The sequence below is a fragment of the Gasterosteus aculeatus genome, chromosome 16, assembly GCF_964276395.1.
Source record: "Gasterosteus aculeatus chromosome 16, fGasAcu3.hap1.1, whole genome shotgun sequence".
In the NCBI taxonomy this organism is placed as follows: Eukaryota; Metazoa; Chordata; class Actinopteri; order Perciformes; family Gasterosteidae; genus Gasterosteus; species Gasterosteus aculeatus.
In genome coordinates, this window is record NC_135704.1 from 9502907 (window position 1) to 9515321 (window position 12415).

Consider the following 12415-nt stretch of genomic DNA (forward strand, 5'->3'; position numbering starts at 1 on the left):
ATAAAACAGCAAATGGGAAGCTGGCGACCCGCTATGATCCTCCCGCTACTTTACTGCGTGTAAGTCAACCTCCCTTTCAACCTGGTTTACCTGTAAACCACCGTGAAGCCTGCTGCAGCAGCCATTGCAGAAATGACTGTGTGTGAGCGCATGTACCTACGCACAATGCATTTCTTATTAGACCACATGTATCAACTCAAAAGACATCAGTGTTTTCGTTAGTATTTCATCACTCTGCCTTTTTCCCCAGGCCTCCTCTGCTCCTCCGTACTCTGTGTAAAACATCAACAGAATAGAGTGAGGAATTTACCCTGTGGGCACTGAACTAGACCCGGATTCTCCCTTCACGTCATTGTGTTACTCGCTGCTTTTATGCTAAAAGCTCTAAAGGACGGGACAAAACAGACCTCGTGCACAGGGCAGCTGACTCGCATTTCTGACCCTGAGCCATTTCTGATTTGTTCTTCGCTGAGAGTTTACGATTTGAGCAGCTGAGAACGTCCGATCTTTCTGTCTTTGTGTACTCTGAATGAACATTTAGGCTAATCAATCTGTGTCCAGACCAGTGATTTCCTGTGCAAAAAGTTTGCAGTGAAAACATGTCGAACAAAGGCGGGCATAATAGATTTTTAAAGAAAAACACAGCCAGGAAGGAAGTCACGCAGTTCAACTAAATTGGCGTTAATGGCTCTACCGTGCTCACGTTCAAATCTCGCCAAAGACGTCGACGTGCTAAGTAATAAGATACATGTACACATACACAAAGTATAGCAGCCCCGTTGAGTCAGGCAATCACTATGCTCGGGTAGTAATTGACACTTTTACACCATAGTGACTAATCTTCTTGCTCATAATCTCCACACATGTTTTTGCTTACAAACCAGCAGCAGGAAGTACTTAAAGTGTAACAGCACTTCCAGCTAAGTTAAGCCCACGTTTTACCCAAAGGAGATCAAAATAGAGTTAATGACTTATGACTTAAATGACTCAAAACTTGCTGTCATACACAGGGGGGGGTATTGTTATCTTTCAACAAAAGAAAAGTCAAACGTGACTTTTTTTTTTTGCTAGGTTTGAACAATGAGGAAAATGAAAGCGCGAGTGCTTTTGTTTGTCACGGCTCACGCGTCTGGGGGCGTTGCGAGGCGAGAGGAAGAAGCAATGAGGGTAAACGTTCCCTCTCTTGCACATCCCTCCGTACATAGCGGCTCTCTCCGTAGCTTTAGCCGAACAGCATTCGGCTGACTTGAATTCTTGTTGGCAGCTCCGAGGGAGGAAGCAACATAGAAACACACCAGTGTAGCAGTGGTAGCTCATAGCCAGGGACAGCGTTTGGGGCGTTATTAACAGTGACAGGAGTCAGTGACGGTGGTCCACCGGGAGCTGCGTCATAAACGCTGCCGTGGACGGATGATAATAGGGAAACAACAGTCCTATTATCTGGTGAAAACAATTTGTCCACGCCGCATTTATTGCAGGGAGGATTAAAAAAAAAGGATGCAATGCATTAACATTTTATTAATTTCATACAAGCTACAATTATACTGACATGGAATATTATGCTTTAATTCTCCTATGAATTGCAACAACTGTTTTTCGTTCTTTCTATCTAATCAAGAAAACTAATGAAATAAATGCCAATGCCGTCTGTTGGTGACTCATAATTGGAATGAACTGAAGTGTGTTCTTGTGACACACAGTATCTGCTGTAATTATTCCTGTTTATGATCAGCTGTTCCCACCACCAGTCGTCTGTACGCTTTCTGATGGAGCCAAATCCCCGCGGAGGATTACTGTGCACTGGGGCGCATCAAGTCCATCTAGCAGACCCGTGGGTGCATAAGGTGAGGTGTCTGCCCTGCCAGTGATTTCATTCCTCAATGTTAATTTAACATACACGTTGCAGACCTAAAACTTGCATTTGCTTTTTGTAAAGAGAAAAAAAGAAACACAAACCGAAATTACAGTTCTTTCTTACACTCAAAGCAGTTATAAGAATAAGAATAAGAATGGAAATGTCAATGTAGTTTTAGATTTTTTTTTTCTTTTATATTGTCAAACTATGAAAAATTATTCATCCTATTCTGGCGATAGAAACGTGAACTTGACCGTCCATTTTAATTAACCATGAATAATGAACCATTCGAATGACCAAGGACAGATCAGGCTTGATTATGAAGAATATTTGTTGTCATCACGCCAACAAAATAGGATGTTTCCAAATGACTCACACCTACTGTGAATTGGTAATCATCACCCGAGGCCCTTTGCCTGAAGTGATTTAAAATCTGAAAACAACTGCAGTTCATCTTCGTATCGTTTCATAACATGTGAGGTTTCATGACACCACATGATGCAAGAAAACCATAACTACTGTCTGCAGTAGGATTCATTTATGAACTTGTATATACAGACAGTTTGGATGCATAAACCGCATCTGCTTCTGCATCCACCTCCACTCCCATGCACCTCACTTGCTCATTCATTACACATCATGCATAACTGCACAACTGTCTCTCTTAAGCAATCAATAACTCATCCTTTCTAATCACCCCGCTCCACACGTGACGCAAAACGCCACCAACCAGAGAACCAACCGGCACATGTATACACAGACGGGCAAATACATCGGGGCGTCCATCAGACTCACCCTGACAGCTTTGGCATCTTCACAAAGCTGAACACATCCATGCGTGCTGCAGACTGCAATCAAAGCTACCACATGTACCATCTACTTCACTCCGGCTCCATCGTACCACACCGTCTTTGGCGGCGAAGGAATAAATAATTCAGCAGAAAAAAAAAAGTGGAGCTCCCACAAGTCAGGTGGAGAGATTAGTCCTGTTGTCTGGGCTTCTGCATGGCTGAGTGATTGCTGTGTCCTCGCCTCAGCAGCGCAAATCCACAGCCCGTGGAAAAGGATCTGGCAGAGCTGCTTCCCCCGGTTGCATCCTTCAAAGCATGCCTCTGTTAGCTGCGTTAAGCCACCTTCATTTAATTTCCATCGCGGTGGAATGATGTGCGGGAGCCGCGCAGTAACAACAGCTTTGGAGAGAGGCAGAAAGAGCCAGGAGCAGAGGGAGGGAGGGAGGGAGGGAGCTGGGGGGAGGACAGGGGTGGCGATGGTTGCAAGAGATGAGAGAGGAAAGAGGAATGCGAGAGGGTTTCGAGCATGTGTGTGTGTGTGTGTGTGTGTGGTAGCAAGGGGCCACAAGAATTACTACCAAAGGACGCAGCTAGAAGCTTCCAAGAATTCCCCAAAGGCGAGACTCATCAATCCCCGAGACCGTGGTGTGTTTGCAGAAAGCAGCGGAGAGACACCATGCTCGGTGTGCGCCGTGACGAGAGGGGCAGCCGGAGCAGCTGGAGAGTCGTGAGGACCCTAATGTGTCCCCCCCACCACCCCCACCTCCCCCAGCTGAGGTCTCTGCCTCACAGCTGCACATTAGGATGTCCGTACTGTACAGTGCGTTGGTTTTGACCTTTTTCAGAACCAGTTCAGCTGCTAAATGCTTTCCCTCAATGAGGGCATCCATTAGAGCTCCCCGACCCTCCCAAAAAACATTTCAGCAATCCGCCCGACACAAACAAACACAGAGAAGTAGACCGGGATCGTTAGATGGCTACGGGCCGATTGCAGTTCCATACCAAAAAACAGGGCGGTTCAGGGGAGACGGTGGGGGGGCTTCAAGTAGTCAGCTGCAAGTTAATGGATGCTTCAAGTATGTGATCTCATCTGGGATATTCTTATATTTTATTTTTTATATTTTTTAAAGATTGAAATGCATTCCCATGAACGTTCTTGTCTTTCTCCGATTAGTTTAAGATGGTGGGGCAATTTCAATGCATTTCAGAGTTCCTGTTTCACGTGTGGGATGATGGCACGCGAATAAACGAGCGTGAGGATCCTGCGACTATGTTAAAAAAACGGACATAATTGCGCAACGGGTGACTTTCGATTCCAAAGCCATCTCCAGATGAAGAATCTCCGTGCGTATATTATCTCTAAGGAGGAAGAATCCCCCCTTCATAAATCAAACACCCCACGCGAGGCACCTCCAAGAGACAATTAGCCCCGTCTCTGATCCAAGGAGGCTGCATACTTCTTCAGGTGGATTAGACAGCTTTGATAGCAAGAACTTCATACAGAGCAGCCATTCTGTAATCCTGCTGTGTGATGTGGCAACATGAAACGCACAGCTGGTTGAATAAAGCTGTGTACTGTCATCCATAATATAGCTGGAAACAAACAGTACTTGTTCAGTCAAAGTAATACAACTTACACCAGGTAAAAGGTGATATCCCTCCACCTATTTATATTCAGTGTGCTAGTGCCTTGACAGAATGATAAACACTCTAATCAATAGAAATGTCAGGCGTTAATGGATAAATAAACACGAACACACGTGGAATACAAATACTAGTTGAGGAATTTTAAGCTACGATTTGTTGCTGCTTCCACAGTCGAATTGCAACAATCCCATATTAAAATGCCACAACTTGTGAGGCTCTGCAGGGTGAGTCAATGTGCCTTTGCTGAGAGTGATGCATGCAATAAAGAATGTTGTCACTTCCTCTCAGGCTCAGATTTGTTTTCTGCAACAGAAAAGATGCCACTGGATGGGGGGAAAAAATGTGAAGCTCACGATTGTCTGCAACGGGATTTTTTACTTGTTTTTACTTGTATAGAACACGAAGGACATAGAGAGAATCATTATGTTAATCCCATTCTGAAGCGTTTTGGCTGATGATACATCGCTTGAAGGGAACAGGCCCACGGGAAGAACAAGTCCGACAGCTCCCAAAGCAGCCGTGGCGTCCCATGACGGAGCATGGAGGGACTCAGCGTCAGTTGTATTCGTCCATTTGGGCTTGTGGCCCAACACCCACAGGCCGACGTGACTGGCAGGGGATTTCAGGGTCAGAGAGAAGCGCCATCTAAGGAGACTATGGCTCAAGCTTTGACCGATAAAACCCAGCTGCCATGCTTCTCTCTCTCAATCTCTCTCTCTCTCTCTCTCTCTCTCTCTCTCTCTCTCTCTCTCTCCAGCAGATTTCAGTCATTCTGGCATATTCGGCCATTTAAAGCCCAGCGCTGCTGAAATTTGCCTTGAAAAGCAGATATGAGCGGAGCATAACCACTTTGCGTGAATTGCCAACTTTGCCGGAGAGCGAGGGCACAAATGCAGCCGTTGCTCAAAAACAAAGCGCGAAGACGGTTAATGGGAAACGGCCACGGTCATCTTTCATGTAAAGTAGCACCGCACGTCAGTGCAGTCAAGAGATTATGTGTCTTTGTGGCTTTTACTGCTCTCTGATCCCAACTTAGCATTAGTGGCCCCTGGACCTCCGTCAGAGTTGCGTCGGCGGCCACAGCGGCAGACCGCCGTCAGAATCCACACTCAACTGTGCCGTCCTCATTTCATGTGATTGTGTGCGTTTGTCAACAACGATGCGACGCCTCAGCGGCTGAACTTTGCCGATCTGTTCGGCAAACTGATTGGTTGATTTATTCTGCGAATTAAACAGCCTTTAGTGGGGAGTTTAAAGCCAAGTGTTACCTGGCTGAGTAACGCTGTGCTTTTGAAGGGATTAGGGATTTCATTCGGCAGATTCACTGCACCTGCTGATGAAGTTTTTTTAAAACTGTAATAGATGGCAATAACTGTCAGTGAATAGAAGTAAATATTGGGGATACTGCCATGATATCCGACCCCTATGGATATCAAAGAATGTTATGTGTGTCACGATTGATAAATTCGTCCTGTATTCATTTTATACATCCGCTTATCCTGTTAAGGATTGCGTTGTGCTCAAGCTTCTCCCAGCATGCACTGGGCAGAAGGCCAGGTACACCGTGGACTAAATATTATTTTCATTATATAGCTATCTGCCGATTAATCAATAAATCGTTCACACAAAAACAGCAACCATTAGGAAAAATGTCATCCAGTTTTTCCTAAAGGATACAATATTCGATTCATAATGACATTAAAACCAAGAATAACTGGGTTTTTCCAGTTTTCTAAACTACTAATGTTTCTGTTTCCGCTTGAATACACAAATAGCATAAACATTTACACTTCTAATTGATTAACTTAACTAATTGTTGCAGCTCAAGAACACTCTCCTTCTTCCCACTTCCAACTTGCTAATCATTTAATTAGTTTATGGTAATGGCAACGTGGATTTGGCGCACCATGCGAGTGCAGACGTACTGCACGGCAGACACTTTTAACTTGCTTCAGCAGCATGATAACGGGTGCCGATAGAGCTCCATTTAAGAGAGCCGAGCCAGTTTGTGAGCACAGACAATAAGAGGATCTGAGGTGTATACAAATAGACTGCAGTTCTCAACAGTTATTAGTCACAGCTGCGCCTTTCCTCCCATGACGTATTAAGATGGAGCCGTGAAAACGCCATACGTTGGTTTCAGCACGCTACTCTCACTCGGAAGTCTGAAGAAGTAGAACAAAGAGTTCTGGTGAAAGTTGTGCCACGGGAACACAGAGTACATCACTGCTGCGGTGCGGTGGTAAAGAATAGGTTGAGTTACCCGAGACTCGCACTCACAACAACAACAAGTTTTTCAAAAGCCTTAATTGAGCCAATTATCAACTCTTTAAAATGGCAAATGAGTCGAAAATCTGCTTTCAAACACATACGACGCCGCGGACCATCCGATCGTTTTTGTGCAATAACTTCCACCCTGAGAGACACCATGAGCGCTGACTGAATTTGCGAAGTAAGCACACCACTCACTGAATGACGGTGAAGATGCCGAGTTCATTGTCGTCCGGCTCCATTGCTGCCGACAGGTCTCAAACGCAGTACACTCGTTTGTGTTCTCCCCGTCCGGGCCCTTCAAGCCTCGTCTCCACCGATGAGCGTTCCCGTGCCTCCGTTTCACTCGCGAGTTTCTCCCCGCTTGATTGGGACTTTCCATAGGCAACTGAGCCTGTGCGACTGAGTCATTCGGTTATGATCACACACAGTGGCCCTGTCCAAGCGAGTGGCCGATGCCCCCGGGGGGAGGAGACCGAGGTTGTCGCCTCTGCCTCAGTAATGAAACTACATCACATTCCGGGCCAGTGCACCAGAAAACACAGAAGGATCAATGTCGAACAGCTGGACCCGAATGGGCTGCTGTGCTGGTCGAGGCTGCCGCAGTGAGCAAAGCTCTCACGGAAAAACATTGGAAAAAGCAACGTCCGGTTCGGGAGAAATCCACTTGTGGTGTTTTCATATTTCCTGGTTATGGCGGAGGAGTCAAAAATATATATAAAATATATATTTGAGTGTTTCCAACAGAAACAAAACAGTTTTATCTTGATGGTATTTACAGGATTTGAGAACACAACCCAATTGCAGTATCTGAAATATTAATCCGATCCCTTGGAAGTGCCATGTGTTTTTATCATCCACCAAGAGCTTGAAAAATTAAGCTTCAACCGTAATCCAAACGCTATCAGTTATCTGCCAACTGTCACCCTTAACCGAGCCAAACCTAAATCCTATACAAACCACCAAATTACACCGTAACCTGAATGTTACACAGCAGCATCAGGTATTATTTTATTATTCATAATTGCAACCCATCAGTCAATATGTGATGCAGCTTGTCGTTGTGTTTTTGTAATATAATGAATACATTTCCTATTTTTATAGTCTTCTCTTGTTGTTTTTCAAAGGCATTCTCCCACGAAGCCATGGCAGTCTAACATTACGATAGTTCACGGTGGATCGTATGCACCATGCAGGCTCTCTGATGCATGAATGGCATTCACAGTCTTCCATTAGTTATGAACCGAGGCACGTGTCTTTGCCTCTGCGAGCAAACAGAACTGCTTGCGTAACACATCCCATGCCTCCGACGACTGAAAGTTCCGCTTCGCTCAACACGCAAAAGACACCACGACATCCCCTTGCTATGCAAAGTAACGCGCTGTTCGCAAGTCGCGTGCGCATGCAGCACGGTGGCCTCTGCGAGGACCACGTGGGCCCCCGACGGAGCGCTGCGTGAGGTCAGACAAGAAGCAGACCATTCCAAAAGATAAATACTGCACGTGCGTCCATCTAATCATGTGGTCTTAACACTGGCCCCCGGGACACAGCGCGCTGCATCAGTGGCCTGTTTTTCCGTGACACACAGGTCGCACCACTTAGAGATGGGGAGGGGGGTGGGGGGTGTTCGCAGTGGAATAAACCGGCCCGGTGTCCCTCGGCCTGGGAGACACATTTAGCATGTTGTACCGGGGTGAAGACAGTGGTGACTTAAGATGGTGGTGATAGGCGGCGTGTGTGCTCATCTGATTAAATGTGCTGCTCGCTGTTTCCTGGAAACAATGTGACGCTGCGTATTTCTTGGCGGGTTTCTCCCACAGCTTGTAAGACGGCAACATTGCAATTTCTAATGAATTAGTCAAATATGTCTCAAAAACATTCCAAGAGCTCCAAAAAAAAAAAAAGCGAATGAATAATGGCTGAAACAAATATTCAAAAGCTAAAGGGGCTGGTACTTTCACGTAGATACAAGTTCATTTTCAGTCCATTGAAGCAAATATGTGCCTCACATAACAATAGGCTTGAAGTGACATTTTCATTACTTTATGGAGCATAACAAACAGAAGATGCCACCATTTGCATAAAATGATGAGATTTTCCCGATGCAGAACAGCAAATCTCATATTAATAAGAGCTGCTTCTTGGCCCTCACTAAAGGGTACAGATGTATTTTTAAAAGCCGCCCCGAATGCCGCACAAAATGTCTTTGCCATCACAAAGATTACTAATAGGTCATTCAGCATAATAAATAAAGTTGGAATGCCATTAACAGAGTTAAACAGAAATTATTAATTCAATGTGTGAAATGTCTTCTTGCCGTTTACTCAAACATTAACACAAAACTGCAAAAAAAGAAACTTTTTTTCAGAACAGCGCTCATCAAATATGTGTGTGTATACAACACGTACATTAATATTCTTAATCACAATCAACCGTCAGGAAAATAGAACACCGAAAAACCCCAACAGGCACAAAAACAACTCTAAAACACCCCCGCCGTAGACAGGAAGTACGCAGAAGTCATTCCCAGTCAATGAGACTGCAGGATATCACATTGCTCAAATCAGATAGCTGCTCTTGTGTCAACACACTGCAGAAGCTCCTCCCTGCTGGCCTGGGAGGGTAGATTTCACAGCATCCAGCAATTATCTGTAACGTGGGAGAAAAATCAATGTGCCCATGGAAAGCTGCTAAGGTCACCGAGCCGACGTGGCCATCTGAATCAGAAGCTGCAGGCTCATCAGCCGACATCTGTGAGAATACGCATCACTTGTAATGCCACGGATTGCAATAATTAGTAGTCTGACGATATGCATGATAATTGATTTTTTTTTCATAAGATCACGGTAGAATGGAAAATTATTTCAGATTTCAGTCAACTATTAATACAGCTCATTTGAAAATAGGATTTTTTTCACAGAATGTTAGTTAACTGTGTTTATTGTTAGACATTGGATTTATATTATATTTTATATTTTATATATATATATATATATATATATATATATATATATATATATATAGATGAAGATGGCAAAGAGTATTGAAAAAACCAAAGCAGCAAAAACAAAGTGTATTGTTTGAAAATGTATCTGCATCAATATATATATAAATATCCCAAAATGCTCATCATTGAATAAAGAATAAAGAAGTGAAATAGCTTTAGACTGACCTCTGCTGCTTGGTTTTTCGGTCCAAACTGCTGATCAAGCTAATTTTATGTTTTCCTAAATTGTCAATATCCATGTCTTCTCTCTCTCAGGTAGATGCTCCCAAGTGGAGCTAATGGAAGGAAAGCATAATGTGCCCTCCTTGTGGGTTGGATGATCCCAGCAGTCCTGTAAGGGGGGGGGGAGGCCTCCTTGACACATTGATAGTCTGGTGTAAATGCTATTAACGGCAAGGGGATATTGAGAGGAATGAAAAATCAATACCTTGTGGCCGGTAATGTTTGAAGGATCAGTTTGCTTGTGCTTGTCTGACATCCAGATTGCATTTTCCTCTCACCATTACTCCCATTTACCCCCCGTCAGTATAGAGAAGATGTGCATCAAATGTAAGACGCTAATCAAATTAATAATAGCAATCGCCCATTTGATGTAGTTGCACTCTACTGAAGGAATTGTAAATCTCGTTTGGCCAGATTTGAAAAGACAAATGCGTTGTTTTTCACTTCTGCGTGGCACGCGTCTGCAGCAGGGAGGCAGACACGTGAGCCTTTCTCAGAGGCATCCTCAGACCGTACAGTCCCCTAAAAGTGATAGAGTGTCTGCGATGATTCACCGAGTAATTATGTTGCATCTCTGCTGTGTTTAACTGAACCCTAACAAGTGTTGAGACCTTAAATAAAGAAAGGAAGACACGCAGCACAAAGAGGCGATTCCGACTCCACAATGGCCATCTTTACGACTCACAGCAATAATTTAAGTCAGAACCCGGACGATTTTTCTTCGAGGTGTCATAAACAGAATTGCAAACGCAACATCTCCAAAGGCGCGGTTTAGCTCTCTTTAGGTCTCACACCAGGACAGATGTTAAAGGTGCATCATTAAAGGTTCAGAACACGATGACGCCCCGGCTGCTATCACTACATCCGAGTGTCACAGCACACCAGCACAGACAAGTGAAAGAAAGGAGCCACTGCATTTGATTAAGGATAAACTAAGTTAGTCTAACAATGCAGCGTTCCTCCATGTTACCTTTCTGTTTGCAAAGCATCAGTTTTATGCAGAGATGTCATTATAAAAGCACTTTTTAGGGCTGCAGACTGTTTAGATGGCATTTGGGCATTTTTAACACTTATCTTTAACTTAAAGGGCAGTGACAAATTCTCTCTATAAACAAGGTAGTGACGCAGGCTGATTTATTTCTATATTTTGCACCATTGGATACGTATATATATGTCCCAGTGAATTAAATTGAGATAATATAAGACTCTCAGAGGGGGAGTTTGTTGCTTTAGTTTAGGATGACATTGTATTACCTAGGGCACCCCAAAAAGCACGTAGCAATATGATCTATGTTAATCACACACCGCTCAACTACATTACTCAGTTGCATGAGAGCGACCTTGAGCTAGGTCCTGCCCTCTGGCCTAACTGTGTCAAAGTCTCACATTTTATCATTCCTCGTTTAATCAAATGACCTGACAGCAAACCAGCGGCTGTACTGTGCATTGCTTTCATATAAATACTGTTACAGGAAGAGGAGAGTTAATGTGCTTTCAGCATATACATCCTTGCTCAAGAGAAACCGAGCAGCTAAATGTGCTCATGGCAGCAAACCAAGTACATTTTTCAGATCAGTCTTATTTAGTGTAAAATCGGACTCAGCTGATACATGAAGGCAATGGGTGTGTGCCACCGCCACCTAGTGGCACGTCGTTCCGTGGTGGGCTCGTCAACACAATGGGAAACAGTTTTTTATTGGCTTATTGACGTTAACAGCATGTCAACGACACACAGTCAGTGCTTCCCTTTTAATGCCCTTCACAAATAACCACTACATCCTGAAGTGAAACGTCTGTTGCAGCCAGCAGCCGGTGTGTTAGCTTTTAAATATGCAATGATTGGTCTGTACTTGATCACCTGCAGTGCAGACCAACACTGTGGTCATCTTAGCCTCACATGGAGGAATCTGCACGGTAATCTAAATACCCCCAAAAGAAGAAGCTTTGTTTCCATCCGTTCCCCTTAGAATCTAATCCTACCAGAGTACTGACCTAATAAATTAAGAGCAAAAGTGAGCACCCACATACGTCCGCTGAAACTGGAGGAATTTGAACTGTAGTACCAGTAAATAAGTAGAAAAAATATGAATGCAGTGACTCTGAAAATAAATACTATTATGCAAGTTATTCTAAATAGAACACAATAATGTTTTTCTCTGACATCCTTCAATTGGGAAGTGGATGTGAGCTCCCGAAGCTCAACTTATGCCCCCCTCGAGAAATGACATAACGGGAAGTGCGATGAGAATCTCTCCAAACCTCGCCACCACCAAATATGTGCATCAAACGCTAAGGCCGCCCTCTTATCACCGCTTCCCCCCGTCTGTTTGGTGGACCCCTCATCTGATGAATCCTTATCGTGTCCACACAGGGCTGGTTTACATGTCATCTTATCACCGGGTCCCTTCCCAAGGGCTCCCACAGGAAGGCCGTGTTCCCAGGGCACTACATGCCACGTATATCTCCACCGCCTGACGCCGAGGGAAGCGCACGGCGTGCTCAGGAGTCCACCGTGGGGGAAGGCCTCGCTCAACGGCTTCCATGCGTTAGCACGGCCCCGTCCAACTCCACGCGAGAGAGAGGGGCAGATGAGGTTGTTTTGGAGTTTGTTGTGACGGGTTG

General features: G+C 44.5%; 1 protein-coding gene across 6 annotated transcripts in view; it reads right to left on the bottom strand.

Moving 5' to 3' along the window:
• LOC120833809 (FERM and PDZ domain-containing protein 4) overlaps positions 1-7064 on the bottom strand; it is a 28286-nt gene extending 21222 nt beyond the window's left edge. For 3 of the 6 annotated variants that reach the window (XM_078090389.1, XM_040201328.2, XM_040201327.2), the window contains exon 1: positions 2651-3354. In XM_078090389.1, the coding sequence (XP_077946515.1) occupies positions 2651-2691 (41 nt within the window). In that variant the 5' untranslated portion in view covers positions 2692-3354. Of the gene's footprint in view, positions 1-2650; positions 3355-6762 lie in introns of those variants that run through there. The other 3 variants (XM_078090388.1, XM_040201326.2, XM_078090387.1) reach the window with 2 other exon arrangements.
• Between the last annotated feature and the right edge of the window lie 5351 nt (positions 7065-12415).